The 14,372-nt window shown below is 43.3% G+C and overlaps 1 protein-coding gene across 1 annotated transcript in view; it reads right to left on the bottom strand.

The window, feature by feature from the left end:
- Positions 1-741: 741 nt before the first annotated feature.
- The window catches only part of LOC131935887 (ataxin-10-like), a 72,517-nt gene continuing 58,886 nt past the window's right edge, over positions 742-14,372 (bottom strand). Inside the window, exons 5-9 of the mRNA XM_059292614.1 lie at positions 12,627-12,810; positions 8,589-8,697; positions 1,791-1,966; positions 1,354-1,417; positions 742-1,024 (exon numbers count right to left, since the gene is read on the bottom strand). Coding sequence (XP_059148597.1) covers positions 843-1,024; positions 1,354-1,417; positions 1,791-1,966; positions 8,589-8,697; positions 12,627-12,810 — 715 coding nt within the window. The 3' untranslated portion in view covers positions 742-842. The remainder of the gene's footprint in view (positions 1,025-1,353; positions 1,418-1,790; positions 1,967-8,588; positions 8,698-12,626; positions 12,811-14,372) is intronic.

The raw sequence follows: 14,372 nt of genomic DNA, 5'->3' as shown, positions 1-14,372 counted from the left end.
TGACTGTCTCAATGATTGTCTCAATGATTGTCTCAATAAGACTTGGGTGTCATATGAAGTTACATTTTTTGCATTATAACAACACCATCTAGATTATCTCAACAATCTAGACAGCCTGTCTCAACAATTTAGACAGCATGTCTTAACAATCTAGACAGCATGTCTTAACAATCACTCAGCACAGAAATTATTCCCCAGCAGTCACACTCAAATGTAGAGATTAGCAGAAATAAATATTAAAGAGAAATAAAAGGTCACTCAGGATTAAATAAATGAACAATTAAAGGGAAGTAACTCTAAAGTAAAATGACCTAATTGTGTTACACAAACAAGCCAGACAACTCTGACTAAAAACAAACCTACAAAATTGTTTCCCACAAAGAAGTGGACAATCAAGATTCACATTAAAAAATTTAAAAACTTATAAAAAATGATGTAGAATAAAAATCTAAGGCAGTTAAGTTCAATTCATGTGTACCCAGGTGCATGCCAAGATAAAGAAAAAAAGGACATTACAGTTTCTGAACCCATTCACACCAACAGCATTGAAAACAGTAGGTCAAAAACAAGAAACACATTTCATGGGTGATTTTGTGCGTTTAGTTGTACAGCTTTGTTGTAGGTTCTCTTCTTGGCTGACTGGATGAATTATGTGACTAATGTTGTGTTGATACATTGTGACTGACTGAATTAGGTCTGTGGGTGAATTATGTTGAGTTTATACATTGTGGTTTGAAGCTGATATTTTTTTAGAGGTAATTTAAGTAGGTGTATTCAGGCAAGTATGAGTTGAGCAGGACCTAATTTGACAGTTGAGCAGGACCTCAAGAGATGAGCAGGACCTAGTCAACAACAGGTTTGACGACGACCTTCCCCCCTCGTAGCTCCGTGTGTATCCCCGCCTCCCTGAGTGCCGCGATGTGGCCAGCCATGCCCTGTAGTGACATGCCAGATAGGATGTCCCTGTTTTCTCTGTTGTTCTCCACCAAGTTCCTGATGGCCAGGACCACCCACTGGGTGATGACTGAAACAAAAAGTTGGGAAATTTAGACACGGAGACATAAACATATGGTTAAATTTACACAGAAAAAAATAATTAAATTAGTAATTTTCACACAAAATTTGGACTTCTTTTTTCTTTGCTCTTAATTGTAATATTGTAAGGGATTCCCTTCGACATAATTAAGTATCACAATTCTTGAAATGCGCCCAGTAGGTCATTGGCCCAAATTTCAGCCTGCTTTTCTTTTTGGATTTACTTCCATAACTTTTGTCCATCCGAGAACAAACTACAAGTTGAAAAAAGAAACCAGTAAAAAAAATAAAAGGTTGACAGTGACAAGGTTGGCTTACAAGGGTTGTGACAGTCTAACATTGTCATATCCAGCAGCAAGGGGATGCCATCCAGTGTCCGCACCTGTAGGTGAACAACAATAGGTCAGGCTGGTCACTTTTTAAAACATTTCTTCAAATGAGAAACTATTGACTGCTGCAGCATACATTCAACAAAAATTTAAAATGAATGCAGACAAAACATAAGGTAAATTATCTACAACTAGCCATAAACTAAAGTCAAATAAATTATCTACAACTAGCCATAAACTAAAGTCAAATAAATTATCTACAACTAGCCATAAACTAAAGTCAAATAAATTATCTACAACTAGCCATAAACTAAAGTCAAATGAATTAGCTACAAGTTGCCATAAAGTCAAATGAATTAGCTACAACTAGCCATAAACTAAAGTCAAATAAATTAGCTACAACTAGCCATAAACTAAAGTGTCTACCAGATCTTGGTTAGCTCGGTGTTTGTACGACATGTTGGCAATGAGTCTGATCAGGTCTTTCTTCAAGCCAAACACCGGATGATGTGGATCTATGTTGTCCATACCGGATGCCTTCTCCTCCCTGCTGAAGACGTTCCCTCCAGACTTGCCGATGTCATTGATGCTGCGCAGTAGATCTAATGGGGGGGGGGGGGGAGAGGGAAGTAATGTTATTAGGACATATAATGTGGCGGTTACCAGTAGCGTAGCGAGGGGGGGGGGGAGGGGCGCGGGGGGGGGGGGACGACGACGACATATGTCCCCGGGCGCCGACCTTAGGGGGCGCAAAAATGGGTTGGAAAAACAAATTGAAAGTATGAGGGGGGGGGGTGCAAATCGAAATCTTGAGGGAGGGGGGGGGTCAAATCGAAAAGTTTGTCCCCCGGCGCCGGGAATGGTCGCTACGCCTCTGACGGTTATATCACATTTAAGTGAAAATAGATGTAGCTTTAATGAATGATATTTTCAGTTGAAGAGTTGTATAAAGTTGTAGGTGAAATTTGGTGTAAAATTTTTAATGGAAAGGATTTTTACTGACAGGAGAAAGAAGCATAGCTCAATTTTTAAACTTTACAATGGAGCATTTAAGAAACCTGTCTGATGGAGCAGTGTGAGGGTGGGGGTTTTAAGAAGGCGGTAACGAATGAATCCAACAACACGCAGTTCAAGTTCAACTATAATTGTTCTTTATTAAAATGATATATATGTTCAAGTTTCTACCTAACTGATCTACACTGTACTATTTACTTCTACTACTGACTGTTCACCATACTACTTACTCCCACGACCAATCCTAACACTATCTACATTCTACAACCTAACACCTTCTCTACTCTTCGCTATCTAATCATGATCTCCTAACTATCTACATTCTCGGCCGTCTCTGACCGCTACCTAACACCTTCCTGGCCTATCGCTCTACTGCCCCACGCCTCAGTGGTCAGCTGACCGTCCCACGTGACCGGTCAGCCCTGTGCGCCCATTGGCCTCTCTAACCAACCAACTAGGCCTATAGTCTGTTTCTGCTAACCTATATCTGCTAAACATGTCTGACGTAATCTTGCGTCATCACATATCTCCCTCCCTTTCTGTAGCTGACAAATTATATTTTTCAGCGTCTGCTACTAATCTAATACATCAACTACTATCTATCTTACTACTCTATTCTATCCCTAACATCAATCATGTAAATCAAATACAAAATGGGACAGCACAGTTTACAAAAACATAAAATCTTGTGTCTGTGTTCCTGAATAAAAAAAAATGTCATTGTTCTAGTTCTTGTGTAAGTATCTAGACGTCTGTGGTGTCTCTGCTTGATAATGTATGTCTATGTTATGGTATGTGTGAATTCAATCATGTGTAACTCAGTTCTGGCTAGGTTGCCGTGTACTGGCCTTGAGCCAATCTTAGTGGTAATGTGTAACTGGTTGAACGGCTCAGCGAGCAGTGTAAGTGTAGGTGTAAGTTATGTAATTGTTGGCGTTCCTCTGTGGTGGGTGGGTTGTGGCGTTGGTCTACGTAAGTTCCCGTGAGGCGGGTGTAGGCGTAACTTTCGTTGGTCCATGTGATGACGCAACAAACTCAACGCTGGTTGAGACGTCCACGTAGAGTGGTTATACGATGAACTGGAGCTGTCTGATGCGCTGGTGAACAATGACGTAACATTCCGACGCTGGGAACTTGGACGATGGGTCTTCTACCCTTTGTATGTGCCGACGTAGGTGTACGTAGCTGGCGGTCTGTTATTCAACTCCAGTGCGGGGGCGAAGCGGTGGCGATGCGTCCGCTATCTTGACCAGGGCAATTCTCTGTTCAGTAGGGCTGGCCGCTGTCCAGGTAATTCAACGTAATCAGGGCTTCAGGTGGCGGCATTCTTTGAAGTGTCTTCCTCATCTCGTCTCATTCTGTGTAAGCGTTAGTGGGTCTGAAAATGTGTATTACGAGACTATGAGCAATGGCTTTACGTGAACATTTTAGTGCCCGCGCAGACAAGTATCTAGACAGAGGTACCTTCCATTAAAAAAAACCTCAATCCCAAATTTAAACGTGCTGAACATTTGTCTGGCGGCATAACAAACATTAAAAAAATAACATTACAACATAACCAAATAAAAAATCAGTACACTCTAATCTAACAACAATCTGTAAAGCCTAATAAACTCAATAGACGTAAACACTACTAGAGCTTAGAAATAGCTTCACAAAAAAGAATAGACATGTAAGTGTATATAAATAATCGTGCCGTTTCAAATAACATTTGAACACGTAATCATATAGTGGAGCAGCTCTCACTATCTGACTTCTGACAAAAACTGGCTGGCTTGACTTAATGACTGACTTCACTTTTGACTTCAGTAACTTGACTTATTTCACTTTAACTGACTTCACTTTGACTTCAGTAACTTGACTGACTTCAAATTAACAACTGACTTCACTTTGGACTAACTTGACCTCGACGACTTCACTTCAATTCAACTTAAAAGACTTCACTGACCGACTTAAACTTCGACGACTTAAACGTCTTCACTTTGACTTCAAAGACTTTTCCTTGGCTTCAACTACTTCAATATGACTTCAAATAATTCACTTTGTCTTCAACAACTTCAATATGACTTCAAAGACTTCACTTTGTCTTCAACAACTTCAATATGACTTCAACGACTTCAATATGACTTCAAAGACTTCAATATGACTTCAAAGACTTCACTTTGACTTCAACAACTTCAATATGACTTCAAGGATTCACTTTGACTTCAACGACTTCAATATGACTTCAAAGACTTCAACGACTGACTTAGATTAACCTTACTTCAACTTCAAAGACTTTAACTTTGACTTCAAAGATTTCAACGACATCACTTTGATTTCAAAGACTTCACTATAACTTTGACGATTTCACTTCTTTACTATGACCTCAACGACTTTAATATAACTTCAAAGACTTTTCTTTGACTGCAACATGACTTCAACAACTTATTGACTGACTTAACTGACTTCAAATAACCTCTTTGACTTCAGTTCTGACTTATACTTCACTGACTTCAATAACACAATTGACTTCAGTTTGACTACACTGACTTCGACTTCAACTATATCGACTTCATGCCGATTTTCTCGACTAATTAGATCAACACAAAAACTCGACTTGACTTCACTATTATGTCCGTTGTTCAAAATCATTTATGGAGACAGTCCGGGTCACATTCTTGGTCATGGGGTTGATGTTCTAGGGCAGTTGCGTGTTATCTATGTGTTGTACTTTCCGTTTCACTAATTCTAACGCTAACTCTGCTTTTGTTCTTGACATGTTTTACTATCTTGACTATCTTGTTTTCTAACTTATTCTCTACAAATGTTTCAACTTCTTCTCCTGTTTTGTCTAATGGTATGCCCTGTTTATAGCATTGAAACTCTGCCTCCATGGTTGTGTATGTGTATGTGTGTGTGTTGAGGAAAGTCAAAATAACTAAGGCAACAGTGCGTAACAATAGAATGTGTAAGGCAGAAAAACCGCTGGCACAAACTATCCAGCACGGGTATAAACCCAAACGTTTAAAAAAAATGATGGAAGGTACTTATCTTTGTGAATATGGAGACAGTTCCCTTGTGTTCCAAACTCGTTCCGACTGAAGAAGTCCGCTCTGTGATGAGTTAGAGAAAGCAATACACAAGTCGTACTCCGTCATGAGTAAACCGATATACTTTCTTTCCCGTCCTCGATCTGCGGTTCGTCCCGAGCTCCGCCAGATGTGAGGTTGGTGATTTTAGGAAGGCCGGAACGAATGAATCCAACAACACGCAGTTCAAGTTCAACTATAATTGTTCTTTATTAAAATGATATATATGTTCAAGTTTCTACCTAACTGATCTACACTGTACTATTTACTTCTACTACTGACTGTTCACCATACTACTTACTCCCACGACCAATCCTAACACTATCTACATTCTACAACCTAACACCTTCTCTACTCTTCGCTATCTAATCATGATCTCCTAACTATCTACATTCTCGGCCGTCTCTGACCGCTACCTAACACCTTCCTGGCCTATCGCTCTACTGCCCCACGCCTCAGTGGTCAGCTGACCGTCCCACGTGACCGGTCAGCCCTGTGCGCCCATTGGCCTCTCTAACCAACCAACTAGGCCTATAGTCTGTTTCTGCTAACCTATATCTGCTAAACATGTCTGACGTAATCTTGCGTCATCACAAGCAGTTAAGACAGACTCTGATGAAGCATATTAGATGCCTGTTTGAAGAGGCAGGAAAAACACCTGTCTGATGGAGCAGGTAAGAAAGACACCTGTCTGATGGAGCAGGTAAGACACCTACCTGATGGAGCAGGTAAGACACCTGTCTGATGGACCAGGTAAGAAAGACAACTGTCTGATGGAGCAGGTAAGAAACCTGTCTGATGGAGCAGGTAAGACACCTGTCTGATGGAGCAGGTAAGACACCTGTCTGATGGAGCAGGTAAGACACCTGTCTGATGGAGCAGGTAAGACACCTGTCTGATGGAGCAGGTAAGACACCTATCTGATGGAGCAGGTAAGACACCTGTCTGATGGAGCAGGTAAGACACCTATCTGATGGAGCAGGTAAGACACCTGTCTGATGGAGCAGGTAAGAAAGACAACTGTCTGAAGGAGCAGGTAAGACACCTATCTGATGGAGCAGGTAAGAAAGACACCTGTCACTTACTGATGGAGCAGGTAAGACACCTGTCTGATGGAGCAGGTAAGACACCTATCTGATGGAGCAGGTAAGAAAGACACCTGTCTGATGGAGCAGGTAAGACACCTATCTGATGGAGCGGAAAAGACACCTGTCTGATGGAACAGGTAAGAAAGACACCTGTCTGATGGAGCAGTTAAGGAAGACACCTGTCTGATGGAGCAGGTAAGACACCTATCTGATGGAGCAGATAAGACACCTGTCTGATGGAGCAGGTAAGAAAGACATCTGTCTGATGGAACAGGTAAGAAAGACACCTGTCTGATGGAGCAGGTAAGGAAGACACCTGTCTGATGGAGCAGGTAAGACACCTATCTGATAGAGCGGAAAAGACACCTGTCTGATGGAACAGGTAAGAAAGACATCTGTCTGATGGAACAGGTAAGAAAGACACCTGTCTGATGGAGCAGGTAAGGAAGACACCTGTCTGATGGAGCAGGTAAGACACCTATCTGATGGAGCGGAAAAGACACCTGTCTGATGGAACAGGTAAGAAAGACACCTGTCTGATGGAGCAGGTAAGGAAGACACCTGTCTGATGGAGCAGGTAAGACACCTGTCTGATGGAGCAGGTAAGACACCTGTCTGATGGAGCAAGGAAGACACCTGTCTGATGGAGCAGGTAAGAAAGACACCTGTCTGATGGAGCAGTTAAGAAAGACACCTGTCTGATGGAGCAGGTAAGACACCTATCTGATGGAGCAGGTAAGAAAGACACCTATCTGATGGAGCAGGTAAGACACCTGTCTGATGGAGCAGGTAAAACACCTGTCTGATGGAGCAGGTAAGAAAGACACCTATGTGATGGAGCAGGTAAGACACCTGTCTGATGGAGCAGGTAAGACACCTGTCACTTACTGATGGAGCAGATAAGACACGTGTCTGATGGAGCAGGTAAGACACCTGTTTGATGGAGCAGGTAAGACACCTGTCACTTACTGATGGAGCAGATAAGACACCTGTCTGATGGAGCAGGTAAGACACCTGTCTGATGGAGCAGGTAAGACACCTGTCTGATGGAGCAGGTAACACACCTGTCTGATGGAGCAGGTAAGAAAGACACCTGTCTGATGGAGCAGTTAAGAAAGACACCTGTCTGATGGAGCAGGTAAGACACCTATCTGATGGAGCAGGTAAGAAAGACACCTATCTGATGGAGCAGGTAAGACACCTATCTGATGGAGCAGGTAAGAAAGACACCTATCTGATGGAGCAGGTAAGACACCTGTCTGATGGAGCAGGTAAGAAAGACACCTGTCACTTACTGATGGAGCAGGTAAGACACCTGTCTGATGGAGCAGGTAAGAAAGACACCTATCTGATGGAGCAGGTAAGACACCTGTCTGATGGAGCAGGTAAGACACCTGTCACTTACTGATGGAGCAGATAAGACACCTGTCTGATGGAGCAGGTAAGACACCTGTTTGATGGAGCAGGTAAGACACCTGTTTGATGGAGCAGGTAAGACACCTGTTACTTACTGATGGAGCAGGTAAGACACCTGTCTGATGGAGCAGGTAAGACACCTGTCTGATGGAGCAGGTAAGACACCTGTCTGATGGAGCAGGTAACACACCTGTCTGATGGAGCAGGTAAGACACCTGTCTGATGGAGCAAGGAAGACACCTGTCTGATGGAGCAGGTAAGAAAGACACCTGTCTGATGGAGCAGTTAAGAAAGACACCTGTCTGATGGAGCAGGTAAGACACCTATCTGATGGAGCAGGTAAGAAAGACACCTATCTGATGGAGCAGGTAAGACACCTATCTGATGGAGCAGGTAAGAAAGACACCTATCTGATGGAGCAGGTAAGACACCTGTCTGATGGAGCAGGTAAGAAAGACACCTGTCACTTACTGATGGCGCAGGTAAGACACCTGTCTGATGGAGCAGGTAAGAAAGACACCTATCTGATGGAGCAGGTAAGACACCTATCTGATGGAGCAGGTAAGACACCTGTCTGATGGAGCAGGTAAGACACCTGTCTAATGGAGCAGGTAAGACAGACACCTGTGACTTACTGATGGAGCAGGTCAAGAGGTCAGCGTCCTGCTGTATCGCGGGGTACATGACCACATGTTGGGCTGCCATACTGAGGATCTCCAGCTCTTTAGCGATGACCAAAGCCATCTGGACAGACAAAAATTGTTAGCGATGACCATTTGGACAATGACAACAATTGTTAGTGATGACCAAAGCCATCTGCACAACGACAACAATTTAGTTAATAATGAATAGCACAGATACTGCCAACAATTCCTGCAAATGTTTTAAAAAACATTTATTTCACTATCATAACTGATGGATAATACTGATCGTTTACATAATGTATTATAAAGCCAATAGTCTATGCTGTCATCAGCAGTAACGTTTAGTTAGATCACTTGTGACGACATGCACGTGCAAGCTAAAGCTATTTGAGATATAGAATGTACGTATATTGTACAATGGGGCTAAAATAAAACTGTAAACTTTCAAATAGACAATCTCACATAATTCACAATGGATCATTTCTAATACTATGTATTTACTTAATACAGTATTACAGTCACAAACGTCAGTTTTGCTGTGAAATAAAAAATCTAATTAATAATCACAAGTTAAACTTTTTAATCTTAACAAACAAACAAAAAAGGATAATTCAAATCATTAGCATACCCAGGGGCTTGCGACCCCTCCCGGCGCCCGGGGACAAAATTTGAATTTGGCTCCCCCCATATATTTTTTATATTTATAATACAAAATAGCATCTAAAATGAGCTTATTTTGGCGCCGTAATGGCGCCCCTAGGGTCGGTGCATGGGGACATATGTAACCCCCCTCCACGTCGCTACGCCTCTGAGCATACTCATTAATATATTGAACATAGTTAAAATTATAATAAGCCAGCGAGGAAAATAGTAAGTACGTTTGTTGGCAGACATAAGTTCTGTCTGGGTGGTAGACACCCCCCCCCCCCCCCATTCACACGTGGGATGTTTTTTTAGCCCCCCCCCCCCCCTTCTTGACGATGAATGGACTACTGTCAGCTGAGCGGGCAACTGTTATCTAGGTCAAACACTCCATCTTGAAATCAGACTAGAAGAAATATCCCACACGCCGCGAGAGACGGGTTTTGGCGGGAAACGAAACGGATATGAGAAACTTCCACGTAACTTCCGGCTATATTAAAATCTCAAAGTTCACGTGTTATTAGAAAACGTGATGGAGGTTGGGGGAGGGGTGCGTGGGTGGGGGCTGTTCTAAGTGCCTCGGGTAAACGCTGGATATTTAAGGCAAATTGTACAACAGATGGTAGCTTAGATGGTAGAAGAGATGTTAAGGTAATTGTTTGAAAAGATTTTCTAAATTATATCAAGTATATGAAAAAAAAAACGATGATTTAGATAAATGAGTTATGAATAGTATAACTGTTCTTTCAATATTGCGATGTGCTTATAATTATTCAACAAAGTTATAATTACAAATATTAAATTATGTTTAATAATACCTGTGTACTAAAGTACAAATATATTGTATATTTCTGTCATTTCTGTCAAAGTTTTGTCGCCTCCCTAGCACCAGTACACCCGCACCCCTTCCCCCAGCACTAGTCCACACCTCCCGACAAGGGTTTCTTGCAGACTTTTTTCTCCGGGGGGGGGGGGGGGTGGGGGCGGGGGGGGGGGGGGAGGGGCACGATATTGTCAGGGGGGGGGGGTGGCGGACACTGGATAAAGTATGTTTTCTATATAATTCAATTTCGTGCGGGGGTGGGGGGGGGGGGGCGGTAGACATACTTCGGGGGGGGGGGACGCCTAGAAGAAACTCTGCTCCCAACTTGAAGAACGCTGAACACAGGTGTGACGTTCAAGACTAGAACGTAGGACACAACCAGACGTCAGCCACAGAGACATCGAACCATCCGGCTGGGTACCAGCGGGATGAGACCTGTGATGGTAGGGTGGGGGCAGGATGGTAGTGGGATGGTACAAACGTGGTGGTTGTTTGCTAGAAGGATGGTTGCAGGATGGCAGGTACAACATATAAAAAGCCTTAAGTAAACTCGTTTAAGAAGTTAATAAAATGTTATTTTGTTCTTTTATTGCTTTAATTTCTACATCAACATTTAATTTAACTCATTAAGATAATGTTCAAAACATTAATGCTAATTTAAAAAAAAAATTAAAATATCTATTTTTATAACTAGAACTATCTGTCGAGAAACATCTGTAACATTTATTTAATTGGCAAAAAGGTATTTCTAATTTAGTAATGTATTATTTCAAACCCAAGAGAACAACAAGAAAATCAAAAAGAAGAAAAGCGAAAAAAACAAAACTCAACAATAAAATAGAGATTACACGACAGAACACGAAGTGAGGAAAGGGTGATCAAATACAGCAAAAATATCCATGCTTTAGTGAAAGTAGGTTACATACTACATAACGATATAAGTTAGCTAGTAAAAGTTAGATCTACATCTAAAAAAAGTAAAATTAATGCAGTTAAAGTTAAATAATAAAATATTAGTTGTTTTTTTTAAAAATAATTTAATTTAGTATCAGCCACAAGCAAGCAAACACAGAATAGCAAGATCAAACCAAGCATGGCACAGCAACTACCGACTAGACCACAGCATCGACTACTGTTGTAATGCTAGTTTATGCTAGTATCGATGTCTAAGTATCGACTATATTATTTACTCACAATGATCGAGCTCTGGGGAGACATGAAAAAAAGGCAGGTTAACGACACACGATGTTGAACACACCTTCCATGTGCTCAGTGCAACCATCCAAAGCAAGGACGCTCCTCAAATCTTTACTCACAAAATGGCCGCAGTCATTATTGTATCTAGATCTTTTAATCCAATATTTCAAGTCCAAAAAGTGTGATGGACAAATTTGGAATTTTGAAAAATAATGTTAGTAACTGAATTTTAGACCTCAATTCGAGTTTTAAAAAAACAAAATTGAAAAAAAAAAACCCATGCAATTTGAGAAGTGGGCGGGGGTCGTTGTAGACTGAGATGTGACGTCATTTTTAGGGGTTATGGATTTTTGTAACAATGCCTGATGATGGGGAAAAGGGGTGGGGGGTATTTTTTTTTTTAAAAAGGCTGGATGTCATTTATGGATGACCCCTAGTTATAAGATCTTAACATAAGTCAAAGACAGTACCCCCCCCCCCCCTCCAAAGATCTGTGAAGATTTGAGAAGCGTCCATCACATTTAGCACACAGAGCTGCGTAAAGTCATGTATGATTCAATTAATGCGCACGGCAAATGCGACGCGACATGAAGCGATAGAAAGGTGCCCTGGCCCTAAAGCCTAGCACTGACGGACTGGGCTGGGGGGTGGGGATAGCCCACAATCATCGGGCTAATGGCTCTATAATTCATGGTTCATTAATGCTACATTAATACTTCATTATGTCTTGGTGGCTAATGCAGGGGATGCAAATTTCTCGTGCAACTGCTGAGGTTTGCAGGGTAGAATTATAGGGGGGGGAGGGGGGGAACACGCGATGGAGGGTGTTTGTTAGGGCAATTAGTACAATCTAAAACTTGACCAGGGAAGTTAGTAAAACCTAATTCAAACTGGTTTTTAAAATTGGCTGCTATAAGTGGGCGAAGTAGGGGAGAGGAAAGCTACATAGGCTGGTGTAAGGTGGGGTCCACCTTCATTAACATATCCCTAACCTCCGCACTCAGTCTGTGAAATATGGGAAGCAGGAAGCTTCTTAATTAGAGCATCACTAATGAGCCCACTTCCTGTGGCTGGGACAGACAGTCAGCTGAGTCCAGAGTCTGAGCTGCAGGGAACTTTTGGCCAGATAAAAAGGCGAGGACAGAAGCCAAAGGAGAAAACACGAGGAAGCGAGGGCTGGAGTAGCACTGCTATGGCGAGATAGATGTCCGACAGCTAACATATACAAAAAAGCACGTGACGTCTTAAAAGCGTGTGACGTCACAAACAAAATGTGATGTAATAAAAGTGAATGACGTCGTACAAGCAGGTGTAATGTCACGTGTTAAAAAAATGGACATGACGTCACATTAAAAAAAACGTCTCACCTCCTGGTCTGTGGTCTCGGGGGTCTTGAGGGTCAGGATGAGGTTGCACTCCCTCTTGACGTCATCCGCGATGAACTGGAGGTTCGCCTGGGAGATGGCGAACTGGCCAGGGTCAAGGTCACCACAGCTGGCGTCGTCGGGCAGCTCCACCATCTCTGCCAGCATCACCTCCATCAGCAGGAGTCTGAAACGGTAATCAGAGTTCGGAGTATGAAACAGGAATCAGATTTCGGAGTATGAAACGCTAATCAGAGTTCGGAGTCTGAAACGGTAATCAGAGTTCGGAGTCTGAAACGGTAACCAGAGTTCGGAGTCTGAAACGGTAATCAGAGTTCGGAGTCTGAAACGGTAATCACAGTTCGGAGTATGAAACGGTAATCAGAGTTCGGAGTATGAAACAGTAATCAGAGTTCGGAGTCTGAAACGGTAATCACAGTTCGGAGTCTGAAACGGTAATCAGAGTTCGGAGTCTGAAACGGTAATCAGAGTTCGGAGTCTGAAACGGTAATCAGAGTTCGGAGTCTGAAACGGTAATCAGAGTTCGGAGTCTGAAACGGTAATCAAATGAGAGTCTGGTCAAATGGGGATTCGAAGTCTGAAGCACTCATGTGAGCGTTCGAAGTCCGAAGGAGTCGCGTGTGAGTTGGAAGTCTGAAGCAGTCATGTTAGTGATGGAAATAGTTCTTCATAATACTGGAGCGAATCTTCTTCAACAATATAGAACAACGTAAACTCCGCCATCAGATTCTATGGCTTTGCTCCTATAGCCTGTGTCCATTCAAGAACAATCTGCGAGGTAGCAGTTGCATTTCGTCGTTTTCCCAAATACAGAAGTTAACGTTTTAATTTATTGAATGGAAGTTTAATTCGTGAGAAGACTCATTAGTTATTTAGTTTCACTAGACGGTGTGGCGAGCAATGGTACAGGGGTGATGGCGGGGGTGTAATGGTGATGGTAGGTTTAGTGGTATGGCATATTTAGCAGTTAAAAACAACAGCAAATCAGCGTATAACTTTGTGGACAAAAGCCTTTCTTTTCTCCACATAAAAAAAACCAAGCCAGCAGACAGTATTGGGTGTTTAAAGCAAGTAGACTGTGGGCTGGTGGACTGTGGGCTGTTGGACTGGTGGGCTGTGGGCTGGTGGGCTGGTGGACTGTGGGCTGGTGGGCTGTGGGCTGGTGGACTGTGGGCTGGTGGACTGTGGTCTGGTGGACTGTGGGCTGGTGGACTGGCGGACTGTGGGCTAGGTGGACTGTGTGCCGGTGGACTGTGGGCTGGTGGACTGTGGACTGGCGGACTGTGGGCTGGTGGACTGTGGTCTGGTGGACTGTGGGCTGGTGGACTGGCGGACTGTGGGCTGGTGGGCTGTGGGCTGGTGGACTGTGGGCTGGTGGACTGTGGTCTGGTGGACTGTGGGCTGGTGGACTGGCGGACTGTGGGCTAGGTGGACTGTGTGCCGGTGGACTGTGGGCTGGTGGACTGTGGACTGGCGGACTGTGGGCTAGGTGGACTGTGGGCTGGTGGACTGTGGACTGGCGGACTGTGGGCTAGGTGGACTGTGGGCTAGTGGACTGTGGGCTGGTGGACTGTGGATTGGCGGACTGTGGACTGGCGGACTGTGGGCTAGGTGGACTGTGGGTTGGTGGACTGTGGGCTGGTGGACTGTGGACTGGCGGACTGTGGACTGGCGGACTGTGGGCTGGTGGACTGTGGACTGGCGGACTGTGGACTGGCGGACTGTGGG

Source organism: Physella acuta, unplaced genomic scaffold (assembly GCF_028476545.2).
Source record: "Physella acuta isolate Inbredline_101_S28 unplaced genomic scaffold, ASM2847654v3 ptg000162l, whole genome shotgun sequence".
Classification (NCBI taxonomy): Eukaryota; Metazoa; Mollusca; class Gastropoda; family Physidae; genus Physella; species Physella acuta.
The sequence above is the reverse complement of the archived record's forward strand: the minus strand, read 5'-3'. Positions and strand labels throughout refer to the sequence as shown.